Source organism: Zingiber officinale, chromosome 10B (genome assembly GCF_018446385.1).
Source record: "Zingiber officinale cultivar Zhangliang chromosome 10B, Zo_v1.1, whole genome shotgun sequence".
Lineage (NCBI taxonomy): Eukaryota > Viridiplantae > Streptophyta > Magnoliopsida > Zingiberales > Zingiberaceae > Zingiber > Zingiber officinale.
The window spans coordinates 85,743,678-85,766,052 of record NC_056005.1 but is presented as its reverse complement, the minus strand read 5'-3'; the positions used below and the strand labels follow the sequence as shown (position 1 = coordinate 85,766,052).

The window sequence follows — 22,375 nt, the reverse complement described above, 5'->3', positions numbered from 1 at the left end:
AATGTTACTGATATTAGTTTCTCTACATGCATGAGCTTCATCAACAAACAAGGAGTTTACAGTGATTTGGAGAAGGAAAATGACTAATTCTCATGGATCCTTTAACAAAAATGTCAAAAAAGAAAAGAAAAAAAAATTGAAACAACCATAAAGACTCCAAACAAAAGGAAACTCTGTGCGGAACCATTTACATGGGAGAAATTTTGTGATGACTTTTGATATCATCTTGAGTTGTTGTATTCAGGATTGGCAATCTGAATTGGAGCAGCAGGAATGCGACTCCACCATTCCTTGACCCTCCTTTCCAACTTCTCACTGCTCGGTTTCCTCAGTGGCATTCTTCTTGTGTAAACCTCAAGAAGCACTAGAGCTAGAAGGTATCTAAAAGGCGCCATGGAGAAAGCTACTGCCACAATGACCAAGGAAGCAGCAACATGGGGGGTCGTCTTGAAATCCAAATCCTAAATTAGAATACAATCGAAGAACTCGACTTGTGTAAATTTAAGACACTAAGAAGCAGACCTGAGGAAATGCTAAAAGGAGAGCTCTTAGCTTGAGAAGAGCGATAGTTCCTGTTTGGACGTTTGTTTGAAGCTGAGATACTCCATCTTGTAACATTGATAATAACTCGACTGCACTCCTACTTGGTGGAGGTGAAACTCTGAACACTTCGGCGGGTTTTCCGATATTATGATGTTTATGCCAGAACATGCAAAGAGCAAGAGAAAAGAAAATGCATGGCATGGTGTACCAGATCCAACCCCTGGGATCATAAAGCCAGAGGCTCACTAATTAACATAATAAAGATGGAAGATAATTAAGTGTAGGTTTGCAATTATCACTATTAAGTCATATTTAAATCTGAGATTCACTGAAAAGTTAAGGTTGAGCCACAATTCAGATATTTGAGATATATGGAATGTGAAAATACTTCATAAATAATGACCCGCATTTAGTAGTTCAAGTTCTTCCCAGAAGAACCATCTTGTGCATCAAATTTTTTGCTCTCAATTCATCACACAGTGGAGAAAAAAATTTCAAACTCTCTTGCAATTTACAGATACCACAAATTCTAGTATCTAGTAAAGCAATTGAGCCTGGAGATATTAGCATGTACTGTCTAATAACAACAGATAGGAAACAATATTAGTATGTGTATTACCAAAAATCATCAAAGATTTCATATTCAGCAGAAATGTAAACTACCTGTAAAGAAGAAATAAGATAGAAAATAGAAACACTCTTGATTTAAAGGGATCCTCCCATGAAGCTAAAAACTGGAGAAGTTTGCCCATCTCCGATAAAGGAAAAAGTAAATCCTGCAACACAAAGATCAAATTATCTTTTAACTTATCCGCATACCCCATAAGAAGCCATATAAATTCTAAGTTCAGCAGAATTAAAAGATTCAAATTTTGACATTGGAAATTGTTGAGTTTTGTGTATTTAATTCAAACTATTTTTCTTGTTTTGGTAATGCATATGTGTATGCATTTAGTCCCACATTGCTAAGCCAAGAAGGTTGGAAGAGCTTATATATAGAGCCCTTCCATCCTTGCTTAGCAATGTTAAGGGGACCTACACACATGCGCGGGCCGAGCCCAAATCAGGTGGTTTCCGGGGGTTCGAGCCAGAAATCCATAAACCGGGCGCGATCATCGCGCGCAGGGGGGGGGGGGGGGGACAAATCCCCAGCTGGTGGATCTCACGCTTGCAGGCGACCTGGTTTATTTTTGCCAGTCTGTCTTTGGTTTGGTTTTGTCCCGCGTATGAGGGTTTAGGGAACCAACGCGAGGTTTGGTTCTATCCCGCGTGAACCAACGCGAGGCAAAGCAGTGCTTCGGTTCGCTGCGAAGCAGTGCTTCGCTTCGGGATGAATAAATACCTGCGCACTCAAGCAGTATTTTTCATTCACTCTCGAGCAATCTGCTCTCTTCTCCTTCCCTCTCTTGTCCTGAGGCTTGGTGTTTCCGCGATCTGAGGTTGAGTCCGAGTGCGACGTTTGTCTTGGAGTGCACCTACGGACGACGCGGGTGGTTGTCGGATCTTGGGAGTATTTTGCCGGAGAGCCTCTGCACCGTGGGCTGCAATAAATTCTCTAAGGACAGTCGACACGTCGACGCTTCAACCGGAAGATATCAATTTCTAAATCTTACTCTTTTATTTACCTGTTTATCACATGCTTGCTATTTGTGGTGCAATTTACTACCGTGCTAGTACTCTCCTATCAACAACAATCTTAGAGAATTTATTGTAAGCATCAATAGACATGATGAATGATAGGGTAACGGGGTCTGATGAGGCTAGCGCCAGACCCGAGAAATTTTTCGAACAAAACTTCAGACGTTGGCAACAGCGGATGAAATTTTGGCTTACTACGCTAGGGCTATTCTCCGTTATAGAAACAGATCCTCCTTCACCTAATGAAGAGGAACCTGCCTATAATGCTGCCTTACAGAGGTTTAAGCAAAGGGATTATCTCTGCCATGGGAGGATCCTGTCTGCCCTCTCAGACGCACTATTTGATGTATACTGCTCAACGGCTTCGGCTAAAGAGCTGTGGAAATCTTTAGATAAAAAATACAACTCCGAAGATTCTGGTTTAGAAAAGTATACTGTGGCAAAATTCCTGAACTTCAAAATGGTTGAAGACAAATCTGTGGTTGAGCAGACACATGAATTCCAAGTTCAAATTCATGGTCTTGCTGAAGGAGATATGTCATTACCCGAAAAATTTCAGGTCTTGTCTATCCATCGAAAAATTGCCTCCGAGTTGGGAAAATTTTGGCATGACTGTTAAACATAGGAGAGGTAAAATCTCTCTAGAAGATTTGATGATTACCTTAAATATCGAAGAAGAACATCGGAAGTAACATAAAGATGATGATAAAAGAATGCCTATGGATTTTATTCCAAAGGCAAACGTAGTAGTCTCATCTGATAAGAAAAAAATTCAAAAATCAGAAAATGAAGAACAAGATGAAACCCAAACCAAAGGTTCAAAAGAAAAATGGAACCAAGCCATGCTGGGCATGTGGACAAGTTGGACATTATGCCAAATTCTGCCCTAAGCAAAAGGACAAGAAGAAAAACCAGAGCAATATGTCCAACACCAAGGCACAAGCAAATGTTGTGACTGCTAGTGACGACACCAGCGATAGGTTTGTTACCTTCAAACCCGAACTAAACTTGATCTATCAACCCAATGAATGGTTAGTTGATACAGGTGCTAATGTGCATGTGCACTGTTGTGCTGATCGCTTTGCCTTCCTTACTTATCAGGTAATTGAAGGCACTTCCATGACCATGGGGAACCATTCTGCAGCTAGGGTATTTGGGATAGGACAAGTTGACCTGAGGTTCACCTCTGGAAAAGTCCTGTCACTGCATAAGGTGCATCATGTTCCAGCGGTCCGTCAGAATTTGATTAGCGGGTCAAAGTTAGTCCGCGCTAGTTATGAGCTGAACTTTAAATGTAATAAAGTTGTAATGTTACATTTAGGAACATTTATTGGAAAAGATTACCTTAATGAAGATTTATTTAAACTCAATGTAGAAAATGCTACTTTAAATAAATCTACTGATATTGGTTGTTCATATAACATTGAGTCTTATGATATATGGCATGACAGATTAGGACATGCCAATTTTAATACCGTAAAAAGGATGATGAATCTAGACATGATTCCTAAGCATGTTATAAATGATAAGAAAAAATGTGAAGTTTGTGTGCAATATAAACAACCCCGTAAACCTTTCAAATCAGTTGATAGAAATTCTGATATTTTTGAATTGATTCATACTGACTGTTGTGAGTTTAACGGTGTAATAACGAGAGACCATAAACGGTATTTCATTACCTTCATTGATGATCACTCTTGTTATTGTTATGTTTATTTGCTGAAAACTAAGGATGAAGCTTTAGATAAATTTATGATTTTTAAATCTGAAGCTGAGAATCAAACAAATAAATTTATTAAGAGGTTAAGGTCTGATAGGGGTGGAGAGTTTACCTCGAACCTGTTTCAAAAATTTTGTCAAGATGCAGGTATAATTCACGAGGTAACTGTTCCATATAGTCCTCAATCCAACGGTATAGCAGAACGAAAAAATCGAACCCTTGAAGATATGATTAATTCCATGTTAGGCAGTTCTGGGTTACCCAACTTCATGTGGGGGGAGGCTCTATATACTGCATGTCATGTATTAAATAGAGTCCCCATGAGGTCTAGGGATAAAAGCCCATATGAGCTTTGGAAAGGCCGGAGGACAAGTTTGAAATACCTTAAAGTGTAGGGGTGCCTTGCAAAGGTACTAGTACCTGAACACAGAAGGAAAAAACTTGGTCCAAAGACCGTAGATGGTATCTTCTTGGGTTATGCTCAAAATAGTATGCATATAGGTTTCTGATTATTAAATCTAAAATTCCTGGAATAGATGCAAATACTATTGTAGAACTTCGCGATGCTACATTTTTTAGGATATATTTCCTATGAAGACGAGAACACCTCAGTCTATATCTGGTATTCCTACTAGAGATAAGTCTGCTGCCGTAGAGGTACCATTATCCGTGGTAGGTACACCTTCCTCGAGTCACTCTAGACTAGATGAATCTAGTGAGTGTACAGAACTGAGAAGGAGCAAGAGGCAACGTGTGTCTACGGATTTAGGCCAGGATTTTATCACCTATAATATAGAAGGTGACCCTGTGACATATAGAGATGCTATGACTTCTCCTGAAGCTAAGCACTGGAAAGAGGCCATTAAAAGTGAAATGGACTCTATTATCTCTAATGTCACTTGGGAGTTGGTACATCTACCTCTTGGGTGTACCACTATAAGATGTAAATGGGTGTTTAAGAGAAAACTAAAAACCTAATGGGTCAGTAGATAAATTCAAAGCCCACCTAGTTGCTAAGGGATTCAAACAGAAAGAAGGGATTGACTATTTTGACACTCATTCTCCTGTTACCAGAATTACTACAATCCGAGTGTTAATAGCATTGATATCCATATATCATCTTGAGATCCATCAAATGGATATCAAAACGGCATTCCTTAATGGAGATCTTGAAGAAGAGATATATATGGATCAACCTGAGGGACATGTAGTTTCTGGAAATGAGAATAAAGTCTGTAGGTTAGTAAAATCTCTTTATGGTTTGAAGCAAGCCCCAAAGCAATGACACGAAAAATTTGATAGAGTTATGCTATCGTTTGGCTTTGAAATGAATGACTCTGATAAATGTGTGTATGCTAAAATGAAAGGTGATAATTGTATTATCTTATGTTTATATGTAGATGATATTCTACTTTTTGGTTCTAACCTTTCTATTATTAATGAGACTAAGGCCCTCTTAAGTGGTAAGTTTGATATGAAGGATATGGGTTGTGCTAACATGATTTTAGGGCTGAAGTTGACTTGTTCAACTAATGGAATAGCAATTTCTCAGTCACTCTATGTTGAGAGAGTATTAGAGAAATATGGCTATAGCAAGTTAAATCTGTCGTCACACCCTATGATCCTTCAAAAACTCTCCACAAGAATAAGAGTGGTGTGGCAGTGTCTCAATTAAGATACTCACAAATAATAGGTAGTCTAATGTACTTAGCAAATTGTTCTAGACCTGATATTTCTTTTGCTATAACGAAATTGAGCAGGTTTACCAGCTGTCCGGACAGAACGCATTGGGATGCATTAGACAGAGTACTTAGATACCTAAAAGGCACTATATCCTTGGGCTTGTGGTATGGGAGATTCCCTGCAGTCCTGGAGGGATATAGTGATGCTAGTTGGATAGCTGACACTGCTGAGTGTAAAGGCGTTACTGGTTATGTCTTTACGCTTGGAGGCGATGCAGTTGCTTGGAGATCTGTTAAACAGACGATTATAACACGTTCTACATCTGAGGTAGAATTGTGTGCTTTGGATACCACAGTAACTGAAACTGATTGGCTTAAGGGTCTTCTTTATGAAATTCCCTTGATGATGAAGCCAATACCTTCTATTTCAGTACACTGTGATAATCAAACAATAATAGCTCAGATTAGAAGCTCCAAGTATAACCAGAAATAGAAGAGACATGTACGAATAAGATTAAAGTTTATTCGTGAGCTAGTGTCTCTTGGAGTGGTGTTATTGGACTTTGTAAGTTCAAAGGACAATATTGTTGATCCACTCACTAAAGGACTTGATTCTGAGAAAATCAAGAGATCCAGTAAGGGAATGGGACTGAGGCCTATCCTGGTTTCACCTGTAGCGGCAACCCAACCTATCTGATTGGAGATCCCAAGAAGTAGGTTCAATGTGGTATAAACAAGTTATAAGGGTGAACCGTAAGCATCAAATTGATTGAGATGTAATCTCATAGTCTCTTCCCTGGATAGATGCTTGACTGCTAGTAAGGATGAGCTTAGGAGCTCTTAATGAGTTCAAGGTCTTAATGACAGGATGCTCGCAGTACATCCTTGGAGAACTCACCTATGTAAGTGTAACTGTGTAGCCGCAGTGTGGGGGGTCTAGGCAACTCTCCTTAGCACTTATGAAACAAGATTCGGTGGCATGGCCGTAATGCACCAACCCAGAAGGATTCAACCGTCGCCCGTGATGAGTTGTTACCAATTGATTTTCACATATAAAAGGTTTAAATTCAAGACTGAGTTCACTTTGAACCTATGTGAATAAGATTGGTGTAGTTAGGTAAAAATTCAAATCGGAAGGTATTTTCACTAAAAGCTCATTGCAACCAAGCCTCAGGACAAGTCTTTGTTTTCAACCAAAATAATTTGAATTAGTGGGGGATTGTTGAGTTTTGTGTATTTAATTCAAACTATTTTTCTTGTTTTGGTAATGCATATGTATATGCATTTAGTCCCACATTGCTAAGCCAAGAAGGTTGGAAGAGCTTATATATGGAGCCCTTCCATCCTTGCTTAGCAATGTTAAGGGGACCTACATGCATGCGCGGGCCGAGCCCAAATCAGGTGGTTTCCGAGGGTTCAAGCCGGAAATCCATAAACCGGGCGCGATCATCGCGCGCAGGGGGGGGGGGGGGGGCAAATCCCCAGCTCGTGGATCTCACGCTTGCAAGCGGCCTGGTTTGTTTTTGCCAGTCTGTCTTTGGTTTGGTTTTGTCCCGCGTATGAGGGTTTAGGGAACCAACGCGAGGTTTGGTTCTATCCCGCGTGAACCAACGTGAGGCAAAGCAGTGCTTCGGTTCGCTGCGAAGCAGTGCTTCGCTTCGGGGTGAATAAATACCTGCGCACTCGAGCAGTATTTTTCATTCACTCTCGAGCAATCTGCTCTCTTCTCCTTCCCTCTCTTGTCCTGAGGCTTGGTGTCTCCGCGATCTGAGGTTGAGTCCAAGTGCGACGTTCATCTTGGAGTGCACCTACGGACGTAGCGAGTGGTTGTCGGATCTTGGGAGAATTTTGCCGGAGAGCCTCTGCACCGTGGGCGGCAATAAATTCTCTAAGGGCAGTCGGCACGCCGACGCTTCAACCGGAAGATACCAATTTCTAAATCTTACTCTTTTATTTACTTGTTTATTGCATGCTTGCTATTTTTGGTGCAATTTACTACCGTGCTAGTACTCTCCTATCAACAACAGAAAGTATCTTACTGAAGTCCACCCAAGAAAATGTTCGAACTGTTACCCAACCAAAATAAAGTTAATATCAAATTCTCCATCGAGCAACATGAAGAGCAAACAATTTTTTCACCAAAAAAAGAACTGTCTAATTGGACCATTAAAAAGAAGGATACTTAGCACTAGCCTCGGTCCTTTTAGTTACTAAATGGTATCGATCCATATATAAAGCACCAAAAGAAATCCAAAAAGTTGTTTGGAATAAACATAACAACGTCTTGCTAGCAAGTTGAAGTTCTCATAAGAAGACAGGTAGCTTATTTAAGGCAATAGTTAATTGAAAATTCATTAACTATGACAATAGCAAGATACATTAGGTGTTCAATTTTACAGTAAATCAATGGCAGCTCAACTTGACAATCCAGTAGTGCTAGTAAAGTTAACAAGCATGATTTCTTTCTCTGATATGTCAACCCAAGTGTCAGGATGGTAATTCAAAATAATCCATCAATTAACTTATCACCATCTGGAACATCTTAAAAGCTTATTTGGTAGTCTTATTTAAAAATGAGGAAGAGAGGAAAACTACGCATCTTCTTGGGGTTTTGCAAGGAATAGCGGCATTATGTTTTCTTACATCCTCTAGGTTTTCAAATTTATTGAGTTGGATTATTTGGATGTTTGTTTCTTTTCAACTATTTTGTTGGAAAAGTTGTGTCCTTTCTTGTACAACTCTGTATTGTTTTGTATAGTGTATACTTTTAGAATTCTCCTCCACTAGGTGTAACCACATATTGTGATGAAGTAGATAAATCTTGCATTGTGATTTCTTGGTTATTTTCTCTTAATCTACATAAGGTCTTGGTTTTTCTTTTGATGAACGACCGTTGAAAAGAGTTCTACCAGCTTATTTTCTCAAGCTATGATACTTTTTCTGCAATCTCCTTGTAAAAACAGCACACTCACTACTCTAATTCAATTGACCTTAATTTAACATGCTTATAAGAAGCTGAATATGCATATTTGAAGTGCATAAGCATACCTTAATCACAGCTAAGTTTGTATTTATGTCCTCTACTTTGACCTGATAAAATGTTGCGCGTGCTGCCTCAACGCTGTTGGAATAGCAAAATGATTCTCTGACAGCAGTTTGTAGTGGACATGTCTTACCAACATGAACATTACCAACCAAAATATCATTCGCTGGATTATCTTCCTTCCTCAGTAGCAAAAAGCCCATTCTTGTAAGTGCATATAGTGAATCTGGTAGTGGACCAACTAAGGGCATCTCCTCTGATATAGCCAGAAGGCCAGCATGATTCTGAAATTCCATCTGCATCAGCTCCAAGTGGCTATATAAAGCTTCCAAGATTTTGTCTCCTTTTGGAAGTTTTTCAGCTAAGTTAAAAGCAAGTATACTCTTAAAATGTGAGGGTGTGCTATGAAAAGGATTTTTCACAGCACGATATCTGAAAATGCCTAAAATTGCCTTAGAAAGAGCTTCTTCCTTTTGAAACCTTTTCAATTTGTACTTCCTTATAAATTTATGTGCATTAAGAACTTCCTGAATGATTGAAAACCAGTAATCCCTGTGTGAATGACCACTGAATTGGGAAAATTCTAAGAAAATGGGCTCTGCACTGCAAAAAAGGAATTAGATAAACCTCTAGCAGTTATGAAGGCAACTATGTTTTTTGATAGTAAAAGAAGAGGAAGCCAGAACTAGTTTTGGGGGTTGTTTGCTTACACAGAATCTGACTTGTACATGACGGCCTTATCAAAAAGACGAGCGCCCCATGGCCCAGTTAACTCACGCTTAACAACCTGCCTCAAGTCCTTGGACAAGTCATATTTGACCGCTTTGTCATATGAAGCAATCCCTGATGCTTCAAAATATAGAGCATGGCTAGTGAGTGTCAGCCTTCCTGCCATTAAAAACATCCTTCTAAAGCTTTTATGTTGACCAACAATATACCTTTACAAAAAAGTAATACCAGGAGAAAGGTGCTTAACCAGGTTTTGTTGATGTCCCATTATGTTGCATAACAGATTTAGTGTCAGAGTCTAATATAATTTCCCCATCAGTTAGGTTAAACTTGTAATTGTTAGATTTTCCTGATACATTCTTCATTGATTGAAGCAATCTGCAACATACAGATGAACAAATGAACATGATCAAGCCTCAAACTGTGCCGTCATATCCTTGTCAAGATTTGCATATGTTCTAAACCAATGCTGTAGTACTACTTGACTAAAAGGAGTCAAAGACCAAATTTTCTTAACATTATAGTTCTCAAAGTAATGCAAAAGAGCAACCTTATTGTGTAGGGAAAAATAAACTTTCTTCAAATTGTAACTAAAATTGTACTCCATGATGAAAATTAAAACTATAAAAGGTGTATTTCTAGCATTTTCAGATAATAGAAAAAAAAATCAAAAAGTTTATATGAAAAGTTGTTATATACATATATTAAAATGAAATATCATGGCAAGGTTAGTCTATTTTTCTACCTCTAATACCTCATAAAAAAATTAAGGTTGTGAACTCGTGATATTTCACTCTCTCCGTAGCTACAATGCTCATAAATACCCTTTTGAAAAAATATACCTTACTTTAGATAGGTTCAGAATCATACACTACCAATACCAAGTCACCTGCATGAATGTTTCATAATTGAGTTTAAAAAATCACTCAAATCTTCCTGTTATTCTCCTCACACTGCCATCTATAATTGTTTCATCCCTCATACCAATAATCTAAAAATATAAAACATATGAATATATTTTACTTGAGTTAATTCATTAGTCTTGAAGGTGTAATAGGTAGAGCCTCATGCCCATTGACTACTCCAATATTATGGTGAAGTGCAATAAGTCGTTTGGTGAGGACCTGGTGCCATAAATGACTATCAACTTGCCCAGTATGAGTTCTTTTGGTGTTCGAATGTAACATTGGGATATGAAGGGAAAGTCTTGTGAAGATTTCACTTTGAATCGAATCTACTTAGTAGGGGTAGCTATCTTTTGCATATTTATGAATGGCTTAAACAGTTAATCTGTCCATGTGACAGCGTAATTAACTAGTGAAACATAGCAAAGAGACAGAGATGCCTGACTCAATTGAGTTACAAACAAAAGGGATAACTTTTGACATCCGAGTGGAGACTCTAGCATCAAATAAATACTCAACACCTATGAAGCTAGAGCAACAACAAACAAGACCATTGTTTAAAAAAGTCAAATTCCAAGACAAGTCAATCTCGGCATCTTCTCCGGGGTCGATGCAGCATGGTGAAAATCCGAGAAGCGGACAAGAATTACATTGGAGTCTAACAAAATGGATATTTTTCAATCTGGCCTCAAAACTTGAGGTTGACAAGGAGTCAGAGTTCTATATGCCATTTTGGTGAAAGGATATATGCCAACAACATTGCATAAGGCCAAAAAGGATTGGCAGAGGCCAATTCTAGCTCAAAGGATGTGCAGACAATCGGGAAGGAGGATCTGGTGTTAGAGGACAACAAAGAAACTGATTCAATGGACAGTCCAACTCCACTGCCACACTAGCCAGGACACTCTTTCATTAGAAGATTAAGTTGACTCAATCTGGAAATTCTAAGAATCCAAAGTAGACCAAATGTGATAAGAGTGTGAGACAACCATACAAAAGGGCCATGATAACAAAAGACACAGTGTTGAGACAAGTTGCAAGGAGCAAAATGATCAAAGAATACTACGATATAGTACACAATTCTAGAGGTCTTGATGACTCTTCTAAAACAAATAAGCTCAATAAGGCAGGTGGGTCAAAAATCAGAAATTCTTCTCATGAAAATGAGCATCCTATATATAAAAATTATCAAAAAGTCTTTTTTTTTTCTTAAATTACCCTTTTTAGTCAATTAGTCAAATATTATTATATCAATTTTAACCAAAATTACTATAACATTATTGAATAGTTTTAATCAAGTTGGAGCAGTTTTAATTAAAATTGGTTGGATCAAATTAACACAGTTTTAATCAAAGTTGCAACAATTTTGATCAATTGGAGCAGTCTTGGCTAAAATTACTTGAAGCAGTTTTGAACAAGACTACTTCACGTTGAAATAGTTTAAAACTATGATACTTTGTAGTAGTTTAATCAAAAGTCTTAAACAGTTTTGAAGCAACTTTTACCATATTGGAGGGAGCAGTTTTGACCAGCACTGAAACAGTTTTGAACAACATTGAAGAAGTTTATCATTAGAGCAATAACCCTAAAGAAGCACCTATTTGATAGCATGAATAGAATGTATCAAACCAACTGATTTGGGAGGATTGTGAGCCACAGATCTCAGAATACTCAACCTAACTTTGCTCTGCTCTTGTTGGTGGTTTCTATTTAACCCAGATTCAACTGCTTTGGACTTAGCATGACCAAAGATTTTATGAGAATACTACAATTGCAGAATGGGCTGCAAGACTTAGTTCATTGGAGGTGGAATTCAGAAAATGGATTCAGTGTCAGTTCCACTTAAAAATTTCTGATGCACGACTGGGTAAAACAAAATTTTTCAACTGCCATAGGGAAATATTTCATCCTAAAGAAAGTTAAAATCTTCAGATGGCATGTTGGAAAGGATAAAATTCATACAAAAGTAAAACTTCAAAAGAAGGGCTGTACTTGGCTGACAATTTATGTATTTCTTTGTAAAACATATGAAGAAACAACTAACCACTTTTTGCAATATATATTTTTTATAAAATGGGGTGGTTCTATATTGCAGAAGAGGCTAACCTCAAAATGAATGATCTGAGGACTGAACCAAACGACAAATCAAAATATATTCACACCATGATTCAAGCATGGATTTCGACTAGTTTGTGGCGAAGGAACAACATAATCTTCTGAGATCAATCATGGAAAATTTTGAGAACTCATGGATGGTTGAATCATTTGCTCAACTTTGAATAGCAGACTTAAAGGTTGAAGGAAAGGAGCAGCGGAAATCCTAATTCAAAGAGTAAGAAGGATAATGGACAACATGGAAAAACATATGGATGGAGATTGAAGCGCCAGCAAAGCATTGCCAGTCCAAATCAAGCAACCTCAAGTAGACTCTTACTTTCTGTTAATGTCTTCAGTCAAATCAGAATTACTTTTGGGTAAATTGTTAGTTACTATAGTTATCTAGCTACTCCAACTATCGGGTAGTTCTCCTTTCAAGAAATAGAAGAGCATTTTGTCTTTGTACTAATAAGGTCCTCTGTACTTTTGCAATTATAAGCTATAATATATGATATGGTATCTCCTGCCTTGATATTGTTTAAAAAATTTGCTGAACCAAGACCAAGACTACCATTAGCATAAGTCAACAACAACAACAACAAAAAAGGATTGCATACTTGTATAAGCTTTTGAGGTACTTGTCATATATAAGATAATGGAGTCGACCGCCTGAACAGCTAGTAAGTGCATCAAAGAGATTGTGAACAGTGATTGGATCAGCTACAGCAGCACAAGCAGGAGCTATCCGGGCAAAAGCCTCCAGTCCAACAGTCTTCTTTCCATCAATCTAACACAAGGAAAGATTGATTTCATGTCCATGAAACAAGTATAATTTAGAATATGAAACAAATATAATTTAGAATACATGAAACAGATATTTTGTCAAAAGTAGTCTGATAGACTTACTAAATGATACAAATTAAGTGAAGAAATAGATGGTACCAGTAACAAACAACAATGACAAACCTGACTGGCCGTTCTCGTTGCACTTTCATAAAACAATGACCCCTCATCATCATCATCATCCTCAGATTCTGGATTACTTGAGCAAACTTTTTCCTGATAGAATGAAATCAAAATTTTAGTAATGCAAAAGAATTATAGATCTCAATCACCATGATTTTATGTCACAACTAACAGGGCACAAATGAAGGTAAACTTGTGGACAATTCCATATAAAAGGTAAATGGGTGAAAGTAACCTGACATTAAAAGATAGAGAGAAAAAAGAGGGTTGATTATTATGTTGATAGTAGGCAAAAGGGTGAGCAAATAAAAGTCCATTTAATAGCTATAATAATGTACGTGCTGAATCAAACCAAAAGTAACTGCACATGAAAAGTTTTTCATTACTATATACAGTAGCATAAACCCACGTGAGATAAATATTGCAAGTACCATATCAAAAAAAGTCGTTCAGTGTCTCACTTTTAGTAAAGATTCAGTATCTGTATCAGGTGCTTCCCAGGCAAGCATCATATCAAATGTTAAAAGTGAAAACTCCTTATCATCCAGATGATCCAAGCGCTTAGCTTCGATACGAAGAGCTTTATAAGAACAATACTCCACAAGGTTCCTAGCATAATCCTTTGGTTGCCTCCAATGCTCGGGTACTTCAGCCTCAAAAGATTGGTGCAACTGATCGATTGACAACATAAGAATCCTGAAAGACATTTGTCAATTATGCTTTTTCGTCCAAATTATATTACATAAGAGATCTAATCAGAACTTCAACAAAGCAGCTCAACCAAAATATAAAACCATGATCAAGGAATAACAAATGTAGCAACTAGGAGAGTCACAAGATGTAATTTTTCCTTCTAACCAGAACTTCAAACAAAGCATCTCAACTGAAATACAAGAACACCATCATGATCAAGGAATAAAAAATATAACAATTAGGAGAGTCGCAAGATTTAATTTTGCCATCCTGTTGAGAAGTTACATGCATATTGTCGGGAAGAAATTCGAAGTACAGGGCCTACGAGCTTCATTAAAATATAAAATATAAAATGTGAAGATAGTATAAAGGTTACAGTTTTGATGATAATCAATATCAACAACTCCTATAAGATTAATTATGGTCCTCTCCACAGAAAGAGACATAAGAGATAAAGTACATTGGCCTAGGGTTTACAGTCTGATCTCCGAAATAAGAAAAAGTAGATATGCGTGGGAAGCACAATTTACAAATCCGGTGATTACCTTCTACAACATTTTGCATAAGAATCAACAGTTCCAACAATATGAACACTTGAGAACCCTCATTTGTATCGAAAGAAAAGAACGGCAAAAGGTAGAAAGGGAAATGGACGGAATAACCTAGAGCATCGATGGACGATTGAATCGGCGACGGGGGAGAGATTGGGGACGGGGAAGAGAACGGCGGAATCTTCCTCGATCCCCATATAGGCGGTATTCGTCGCGGTCTTCTCGTCGTCTCCAAGGAAGAATCGCTCAAGGAAGCTCATGTCAGTTCGGTCGCCGTCGTCGTCTTCATCTCCTTGCGCCGAAGTGGTGGGAGAGGCAGGGAAGGTTTATTGAATCCTTCGTCGTCCGCGAAAGGCGGCTCCTTGTTATGCTCTCGCTTCACTACGAAGAAGGCATGAGCGAGCGAGCAACGGAGTCGGAAAACGAGCGCCAACTTCGCTCGCGGGCAGGGAAGAAGTGGCTTCGTTTTTAAAATTAATTAATTAATTAATAGGCAAAAAGGTCCTTTTAACAAAAAGGTTGCCTCATTCAATATTTTTCTTTCAAATTTGCCCTTGAACTTTATCTAAATTATCATTACCCCTCACCCACCTCATTTAATTTTTCTTTTTTTGGCCAAAAATTCAAAAAGCGACCCTTTTTATTGTTCTCATCAAAAGGTATCTCTTTTTTTTTTTAATCAAAAGGTGTCTCATCTGTGACGTTTATGATATAACAACTATAAAATCATAATTATAGTAATTACGAAATTATAATTATTACAAATATTATAGTAATTACAAAACCGTAATTGTGTGCAGGTCGAATCCGCATAGTAACTCATCAGCTAATTCGTGCTAATTTTCATCCACAATTGAATTACTTACAAAGCTGTTTCAGAGATTTAGAACACCAGAAAACACACCACTGCACAGAAGATGAGGAAGACCCATATTTGATGTAGTGAGCTCTCCACCTGCAATTCTTGCCTTCTAAGCCTAGGATTGTTGCCACTCAATGTGAGAATATACTGACGACTGTGCACCCAAGGCAGTATCCAAAATGCCAAACCACCAACGCCGGTAGTCAGCAACGAAGAATCTTCATAGGCAATACTATCATTCAAGTGGTGGTGGTGGTGGGGGTGGTGGTGCTGAAACTGAGACTGTTGTGTCAAGTTGCTGACTGTGTTATCATGGTTGAAGTTAATGGCAGGACGGAGCGGAATGCCTTGAGCCACTTTGGGACTGCTGTCCCTGCCTCGACCAAACAGTGGCACGACGGTGTCCTGAGAGAGGAAGGCCTTGCACACAGGGCACTGCTGGTGAGCATTGCTCTCCACTTGCATCCACTTGTAGATGCAAGGCCAGCAATAGAGATGGCCACAGAGGGTGACCACTGGATCCACCACAAAATCGAGACAGATGTTGCAGTCAAAGTGACCGGTCATGGCCGTCGCCGGAGCAGTGCCATCTGATCTTTCGTGTGCCTGAGACTTCTCCATCGTTCTGCTGAAAGAGCAAGCAAGAGGGTTGCAGGGTTGGGGGATGTATTCAGCTTCCATTCATTCACACTTTGAAATCCTGAAGAACACAAAACCAGTTTGAATAGAAGTTGGGACAGTGATCAGACAAGAAGATAAGTGACATGCTTAAGGTGGAATATGGTGGACCACAGATGAGTCACGATTATCCATCCAAGTTCCATCCATGTAACTTGCATCAAAAAGAAGGAGAAGCAATGCAGATGGATGGCTAATGCAATGGCAAACAAAATTCTGGTGACCAGGTTTCATAAAAAAGATAATAGTGACAAAAGTATATATGAAGTTTCCCAGAGCATCCATATTAGTTATTGACTCAATCAGTACTAATCAATGCCAAAATAAAGAACATTTTTTGCGTTCTATGATGGACTTGCACGGTTGCACCTACAAACAGCTGAAGTATCAGCATCCGAGTAATAAAAACGTAGATATAATAATTGAAGGGGATGGAAAGTTGCTTTCTCTTCATTTTTCTAAAGCATATGAACTCAAACAATTAATAAAAAAAAACTGCATGCTTCTCACCAAAGTCTGATTGCAGTAAACAAATACCAAATCTGTGCACAGTGACAGGAATAAGAATTTGAACTATTTTTCTAAACATCACATATTTGGATGGAAGGCATTGGAAACGAAGTTTTAGACGCATAATAAAGGACACTAAAATAGAATTTGAACTGGTGAAAGAGAACTTGAGTAGGGAACTTCTTGTTACTCCATCTAGAAAAAGGAGCACAATTTTAAACCATGAAATCTTTTAGTAGTAGCATTGGGATCCAAGGAATAAAACCAAAAAGCAATGTGTAAGCAGATCAAAGAATGAACCAACAAAGTTATTATTTCAATTCTCAACGGGTCAAATGGTTGAGGCAGTCAAATTGATTGACCTAGACAGCAGGATTATTATTCTGGTCTATATTTTTATAAGAATAAAATATATAAAATTAGGATAGCAATTAGGTAAGGAAGATAGTTGCTATGAGAATTCAAAACTAAAATCTACCATTTCCTCAGAGAATGTCCCAACCACTGCACCAACACAATGATTCTAAATATTTTTGGTTTACAAATGTATTTTAAGATTACCCAATTCTTTGTCGGGATTTATATTGATTAAAAACTTGTCCTGTACCACTAGAAACACCAAGTAACAGAGGGTAATTATGAAAAAAAAAAAAAAAAAGAGAGGAAACAAAGAGTTATTTTGTGTCAGAAAATAAATGCCAGAGTTTGCACCTTTGGTTAATTATCAACCAAATCAAAAGGGGAAAGAAAATCTGATATGGGTATCATCGATATTTCAGGATACTTTCTTGCCAAACGGGAAGAGATTTAGCGCACGACTAATATGAATTCAGTTTCTTAACTAGTTCAACAAGCCCCGATCACTACCAGAAGCACCCAAAAAAAAAAAGCCTTTCGCCCCTTCGATTATGATGCTAAGAACGAAAGAAAGAAATAAAACCAATTTGATCGAACAAAAAATCAATCTTTTTATAGTTAGTGTCAAGCAAAATCAATGTGAAAAACGAACAAAGGGGGCGATCAAAGAAGGAGAGCGAAAACGCGATAAACAACATGAAGCAAAAGATTAGAGAAGAAGCAAGGACGAGCAATCGGCATACCTATTTCGACACGCACAAAAGAACCAAGTGGCCAGATCTGGGCGTCCCGATAGACGAGACGTCGAATGCAGCGGTGGATCAAGACCACCAACTACGAGACGGAAGAAAAGTGGACGGAGGACCCGATGGGTGGCGACGACGTCGAGAGAAGGAAAGAGGCAGCGATGACTCCCTTCCGACTGCGATGGTTATAGCAATTAGCAACGCCAATACTTCGCACGTGCCTCGAACCGCGAGGGAAAACAGTTTGTTTATCTTTTTCCTTTTTTGAGAAATATATAGAATAGTTTGAGGAAAAAATATTTTAAAAAATTCTATAAAAGAAGATTCTGGATACATAGTTAGGTATGAATATGATTATTTTCTAAAATTAAATAATAAAAAATTGATATTAAACTAAAAATAAAATGGAAATTATAAGATGAAGATTAACTAATTTCTCTTTAAATATCATAGTTCATTTATTTTTTTATCCTTATTATCTTAGGAATTAGGAAGTTGTATATTTATAATATTGGTTTTTTGGATAATTAATCTAATTAATTGGTTAATTAAATTCATTTATATTTGTTGTTTCCCTTTCAGAAAGTCCAGAGCTAAAATAAATCATCTTTCATTCAAGATATTAACTCCTAAACTAAATATTTATTGTATAATAATGATTGACACCGGATAAGTTATAATATTCTTTGCTATGAGAGATAACTTTGGATCTTCTGTGATTATCATCTTAAAATATCAAAATCTAATTCGCTATTTATTTCACCGAAATAAAAAAGTTATGAAATAATTATTAAGTTTTTGACCTTTTGAATGCCACTATTTTATTAAAAAAAAATCACTCTTGATATAATAATAATATATCATAGGCCGCTTCACGTTATCAATAGTTTTTTATTTAACATGAACACTATTATATTCTAGTACGATGAGTTATATAGTTATTATTAAATAAATTATATTATTGGATAAATTAGTATTAAAGATACCATATATAAATTAAATGGTTTTTATAAACTCAATAAATTGGACGTTGGATTGATAAAAAATATAATAAAACCAATGAACGATAAGAAAGCTAAATAGGATGAATAAATTATATTTATTATTAACTTGGATGTAATTTGGGCTAACTCGAATGAACTCAGTCATGAGTTTGCCAACTTGACCCGAGTTTGACCATAAGTTAGCTAACTCAATCCGAGTACATTGACCAAGTCTTAGGTTTAGTTGACTAAAGTTGAAATTGAAAGAGCTAGTCCAACTGGACTTGAATTCCTCTCGAATTGGTCAGGATTTGCATTGAACAAATCTTCAATCCATTATGCAAAAACAAAACAAAAAAAAATAGAATCGTCACATCAACGGTTTCCTAGAGTCGATTCCACGGATATAAAAGGAGATAAATACAGATACATAACTGAAAGCATATAGTCGGGATTCTAATCCCAGACAATAATATTTCGAGGATCGAACTCTGAGTCTTTCGATCATAAAACCATACACCTCTAAGGGTGCTACACCATGAGGAAAGTCTTCAACCCATCATGCGGTCTCTGCTATCTTCGCCACAGCATTAAGAAACTCAAAATATAAATAAAGATTTGTACATCAAGTTTAGCCCACGGGAAGACAAAACCATCAACACGGGTGACACACTTAATTAGTTTGAAAGGGAAAAACAAAAGAGAGCATATTTTTTCAGAATATTCTACTTAGCCTTCAGGGACCCTGGTAAAACTGAATATTCGGTCAAAATTAAATTAACTCAACTGAATTGATTGAAAATCAAATAAATTTAAAAAAAATTAACCAGACAAATTGATGAATTTTTTTTATAAAAACTTAATTGAATGAGTAAAATATCGGTTAATTTAATTTTAGATCTAATTAACTAAATTAATTAAAATTTTAAAATCATATTCAATTTTAACTAAAAAAATAAGATTTTATTTAATTAATTATATTTTTAAATAAAAATAATTAAATTAATATTTATTGGATTCAATCAAAGTTCCACATTAGAAAGATTTAATAAAGATCATGAGTTTAAAAAGATGTAGGATATCTCTATTGGTATGAGACCTTTTAAGGAGAGCTCAAGAGCAAAGTCATGAGGGTCTAGGCCCAAAGTAGACAATATCATGTCATTGTGGAATATGTGAACATCCTTTAAGCACAACAATTGGTATCAAAGGAAGTATGGATAGAGAATCAAGTAGATTACTCTCATTTTCGATTTTTTGGATGTCCAGCCTACATGCACATATCTAGTGAAGAAAGATCAAATCTGAATGCAAAGTCAAAGCATTGCATTTTTCTAGGGTATCATAAAGGAGTTAAAAGCTTCAAACTTTAGGATCCTAAGGTAAACAAGGTGGTGATCAGTAGAGATGTGATGTTTGACGAGAAGTCTATGCTACAGTGTACTTAGGAAGAAGGAAAGGAAATATCACAGAGCAACATGGAGAAAGATGTTATGCAAGTGGAGCTAGAGACTCATGACTCCAATAATTCTAGCTCAAAACACACGGAGCATCGTACTATAGCTGGTGGTAGAACGAGACGAGTCATAAAACCACCCACTAGATACGGATTCGAAGACTTGGTATCTTATGCGCTTATCACTAGTAGCGGAGACCCTACATCTTTCCAGGAGGCAATACACAACTTAGAGAAGGACAAGTGAATGGGTGCTACGACAGAGGAAATGGAGTCGTTGCATAAGAACCAAACATGAGATCTAGTGGAACTTCTTGAAAGAGAGAAAGCTATAGGGTGCAAGTGGATATTCAAGAAGAAAGAAGCAATGACAGAGGGAGAAGAAGTGGAGTTCAATGCTCAGTTGGTAGAAAAGAGGTATTCATAGAAAAAGGGGATTGAGGGAGAAGAAGTGGAGTTCAATGCTCAGTTGGTAGAAAAGAGGTATTTACAGAAAAAGGGGATTGACTATGAAGAAATTTTCTCTCCAGTGGTAAGATATATGTCAATTAGAGCGGTGTTGGCTTTGGTGGCACATCACGATTTACAGCTGGAGCAAATAGATGTGAAGACGATATTTCTTCATAGAAATTTGGAGGAGCAGATTTTTATGTCACAACCTGAGGGATTTAGTCAGCCTGGACAAGAGTCGTTGGTTTGCAAGTTGAAGAAATCGCTCTATGGATTGAAACAATCTCCTAGACAATGGTACAAATATTTTGATTCATGCATGATTCAAAACGGATATAGGAGACGTGAGTATGACTGTTGCATATATATAAAGAGCCTTGAAGATGAATCACTGATTTTCTTACTACTATACGTAGATGACATGCTTATTGTCACGAAGAAGATGAAGGGGGTTGACAAATTGAAGAGGCTACTAAGAAAGGAATTTGACATGAAAGATTTAGGAGAGACTAAGAAAATTCTTGGGATGGAGATTCACAGGGATAGAGCTGCAGGAAGATTATGATTATCTCAACGTAGCTATGTGGAGAAGGTGTTGGATAGGTTCAACATGAAGAATGTAAAGTCGATGAGCACACCCCTGGTGCATCACTTCAAGTTATCTAGTACACAGTGTCTAAAAACGGATGACGAGATCCAAACGATGTCAAAAGTTCCTTATGCAAGTGCAGTTGGTTGTCTGATGTATGTCATGGTTTGTACGAGACCAGATTTAGCGTAAGTAGTTAGTATGGTAATTAAGTTTCTCTCAAATCTTGATCGGCCACTTTGGAATGCAGTGAAGTGGATTTTCATACACTTGAGAAATACAACTGATTATAGCATCATGTTCAGTAGACAACCGGAAGATCCTTCAGTTGTTGGGTACGTAGATGCAGACTATACAGGAGATTTAGATAACAGGAAGTCTACTATAGGATACGTGTTCATTGTGGCAAGAGGACCTATTTGTTGTAAAATCTATGATACAATCTACTGTTGCATTGTCTACTACGAAGTTAGAGTACATGGTAGCAGTTGAAGCAATGGAGGAAGTTTTATGGCTTACAAGGTTGGTCAGAGAACTGGGTGTTCAGCAAGGTGGAGTCAGGTTGTTATGCGATAGTCAGAGTACTATCTATTTGGCGAAGAATCAGGTGTATCATTCGAGAACCAAGCGCATTGATTGGAGGTTTCACAAGATCAGAGAGTTGATTGCTTTCAGGGAAATTCAACTTGAGAAGGTTTGCACTGCAGACATGCTGACAAAGCAGTGACCACAGAGAAGTTCAAGCATTGCTTGAATTTAATCCATATCTCTAGATGTTAGAGGAAGGAAGCCCAGACCTAGAAATCCAGATGGAACTTTATTCAGATACTCGTGTTCTTCGAAGGGGTGAATATTCGCCAAGGTGGAGATTATTGGCGGATGACTCATATTTGGATGGAGGCCAATGCGATGGATGCTATGGAAAAAATCTATTAAGATTTTTCATAATAAAATTCTTTTACGATTTTTTATAACAGAATTTTGTTATGATTTTTCATAATAGAATTATATTGTGATTTTTTATAACAAAATTCTATTACGATTTTACCAGGTTTAGGGTTATGCATTATTTATAGGGATCATTGTAAGCCTATTGTACAACAACAAATTGTATCAGAGTCATGGTCCAGACCAGATGCAATGTGGGGTGGCCTTAAATGAAGTTGGGGGTGGGTCC

General features: G+C 37.4%; 2 protein-coding genes across 2 annotated transcripts; both read right to left on the bottom strand.

Moving 5' to 3' along the window:
- Positions 1 to 221: 221 nt before the first annotated feature.
- Positions 222 to 14,854, bottom strand: LOC122029240. The gene is made up of 10 exons (XM_042588179.1): positions 14,679 to 14,854; positions 13,785 to 14,019; positions 13,324 to 13,416; positions 12,975 to 13,144; positions 9,603 to 9,733; positions 9,337 to 9,514; positions 8,632 to 9,229; positions 1,207 to 1,319; positions 523 to 763; positions 222 to 446 (listed from the first exon to the last, which is right to left on the bottom strand). Exons 1-10 carry the CDS (start codon positions 14,825 to 14,827, stop codon positions 222 to 224), a joined length of 2,133 nt encoding a protein of 710 aa, XP_042444113.1. The 5' UTR covers positions 14,828 to 14,854.
- Positions 14,855 to 15,332: 478 nt separating this feature from the next.
- Positions 15,333 to 17,947, bottom strand: LOC122029694 (E3 ubiquitin-protein ligase RMA1H1-like). Its single transcript, XM_042588794.1, has 2 exons — positions 17,718 to 17,947; positions 15,333 to 16,129 (listed from the first exon to the last, which is right to left on the bottom strand). Exon 2 carries the CDS (start codon positions 16,108 to 16,110, stop codon positions 15,451 to 15,453), a length of 660 nt encoding a protein of 219 aa, XP_042444728.1. The 5' UTR covers positions 16,111 to 16,129; positions 17,718 to 17,947; the 3' UTR covers positions 15,333 to 15,450.
- Between the last annotated feature and the right edge of the window lie 4,428 nt (positions 17,948 to 22,375).

Excerpts from the sequence above, each read along its gene's own strand:
- LOC122029240 (XM_042588179.1), bottom strand. The coding sequence starts at position 14,827 with ATGAGCTTCCTTGAGCGATTCTTCCTTGGAGACGACGAGAAGACCGCG. Across the intron at positions 9,734-12,974 it reads TACCTCAAAAGCTTATACAA|ATTGCTTCAATCAATGAAGA; the intron begins GTATGCAATCCT and ends TGTATGTTGCAG. Across the intron at positions 447-522 it reads TCCTTTTAGCATTTCCTCAG|ACGACCCCCCATGTTGCTGC; the intron begins GTCTGCTTCTTA and ends TTGGATTTCAAG.
- LOC122029694 (XM_042588794.1), bottom strand. The coding sequence starts at position 16,110 with ATGGAAGCTGAATACATCCCCCAACCCTGCAACCCTCTTGCTTGCTCT.